The 2,120-nt window shown below is 39.6% G+C and overlaps 1 protein-coding gene across 1 annotated transcript; it reads left to right on the top strand.

The window, feature by feature from the left end:
* Positions 1-158: 158 nt before the first annotated feature.
* LOC113739526 ((-)-isopiperitenol/(-)-carveol dehydrogenase, mitochondrial-like) lies at positions 159-1,333 on the top strand. The gene has a single exon (XM_027266747.2). The coding sequence runs from the start codon at positions 346-348 to the stop codon at positions 1,156-1,158; it is 813 nt and encodes a 270-aa protein (XP_027122548.1). The 5' UTR covers positions 159-345; the 3' UTR covers positions 1,159-1,333.
* The last annotated feature ends 787 nt before the right edge of the window (positions 1,334-2,120 follow it).

Raw genomic sequence — 2,120 nt, 5'->3', positions numbered from 1 at the left:
AAGTCGAATTTCAAATGCTTTGAATGGAAATTTGGAGAAGTGCAGTTGGGTACGATTATTATGAAAAATAAAATAATCGGATCCAACCACATTAAAACACAACAGCACCTGCTCATGTCCCCTCTCCCTCTAAATGCAACCATGTTACAAGAGTTTGACACAAACCAACTAGTAAGTGACACATGGTGGGGTTTGGACCTGCCTTACCGTAGAAAATTATATGATATCTGAATCTGGATACATTATTTGTGGCCAATAAAAACCTAGTAGGATCACTTGTGAGAGCCAAAGCATGCGGAACATATAAACACCATCCACATTTTTGGCCTATTCTGATTAAAGAAAATGACAGAACCAGCATCGACTTCAGCAACAAAAAAGCTAGAAGGCAAAGTTGCGATAGTAACCGGTGGAGCCAGCGGAATTGGGGAAGCAACAGCACATCTTTTTGCTGAAAATGGTGTGAAGGCTGTTGTAGTTGCCGATATACAAGATGACAAGGGCCGACTCGTCACTGAATCCATTGGTTCACACCAGTGCAGCTATTTCCATTGTGATGTTAGTGATGAAAATCAAGTCAAGGCCTTGGTGGAGTGGACGGTTCAAACCTATGGCCAGCTTGATATCATGTTTAGCAACGCTGGCATAGTAAGTCCCTCTGATCAGACCGTACTTAACCTCGATTTCTCACAATTCGATCGTTTGTTTGATATCAATGCCCGTGGTATGGCTGTCTGTGTGAAGCACGCTGCACGAGTAATGGTGGAGCAGGGGGTGAAGGGAAACATTGTTTGTACAACAAGTGTGGCAGCCAGCAGGGGAGGAGTTATTCGGACCGATTACATAATGGCGAAGCATGCAGTTCTTGGACTAGTTAGGTGCGGGAGTCAGCAACTTGGAGTTCATGGAATTAGAGTAAACAGCGTTTCCCCTTCTGCCATTGCAACGCCGTTGACATCTAATTGTGTGCGAAGAACTAGAGGAAAGGATATTGGGAAGGTTTACGGGCCGCTTACTAGCTTGAAGGGAATTGCCTTGACAGTTAGACATGTTGCAGAAGCAGTGCTGTTCTTAGTTTCTCAGGACTCTGCATTCATCACTGGTCATGATTTGTCGGTGGACGGAGGATTGATTAGTCTTCCTGGTCCAAACAATTGATTGATTTTGTCTGCAAACGAAGTCGATGTCATCAGATGAGGTTTCCCTTATTAATTGGTCGCTGTATTGGGAGCCAGTGATATATTGTGGTCAATATTTCAGAAAACCTTCTTTGGATCAGCCATGGTTTTGTATCATTTTATTGACAGTATATCATTAGCTTTTGGTTTCAAAATATTAAGCAAAACCTTTACGAGGATGCAGGGAAAAGGTAAATCTCAACCAAATAATTCAATGTTTTAGAGTTGCTTGGTTTGATCACTTTGGTGTGGCGTCTTTGGGAATCTAAATGCTGTAATTTTCAAGTACTTGTCATCAAGAGCATTTTAACGGACTGTTTGTCTCAACCAAATATATATAATAGTTGTTACTTACAGAATTTGTTGGTCACATGTGAAAAATCTAGAGAAGTGGCCCCTGTAGTTTTGAAAATATCTTGGTGATGGGGAATTTTTAACCTCACTCGCTGCTGTCTAATGGGTACCCTTTTGATTTGATGCTTCAGCTCAGATAATTTTTGTATACGGAGTTAGTATCCTGTAAATCCCAGGTGGACCAGATTACTAAAGGATATTTACTTGGGTAGAACTAGGGCGTCAACGAATCTAATCAAGCTGATCAAGCTTCATTATTTTAATAATCAACTTTGTTTCACTTTGATTGATTATTTTAATAAATTTAAAGTTATGTTCAAGCTTTACTTATTTATTTGAGGCGAATTCAGATGAATTTTTATTTAACCAAACTCGAATTTAGTTCAAGTAACTTGAATTTTCAACCTGTAAATTCTACTTTTATGATAATCGAGTCGAGTTTGAAAGTTTACAATTCAAACTTGTCTTGATTAGTTGACAAACCAAGATCAAATGAGCTTCTGTCCACTTGAAGTCGATCTACATATTGAGTAGTTTGATTCGATTTTTATCCCTAGGTAGAACAGGCTTTCACACAGAAGAGCCACT

The sequence above is a fragment of the Coffea arabica genome, chromosome 4c (assembly GCF_036785885.1).
Source record: "Coffea arabica cultivar ET-39 chromosome 4c, Coffea Arabica ET-39 HiFi, whole genome shotgun sequence".
In the NCBI taxonomy this organism is placed as follows: domain Eukaryota; kingdom Viridiplantae; phylum Streptophyta; class Magnoliopsida; order Gentianales; family Rubiaceae; genus Coffea; species Coffea arabica.
Note: the sequence above shows the minus strand (reverse complement) of the source record. Positions and strands in the feature narration are given on the sequence as shown.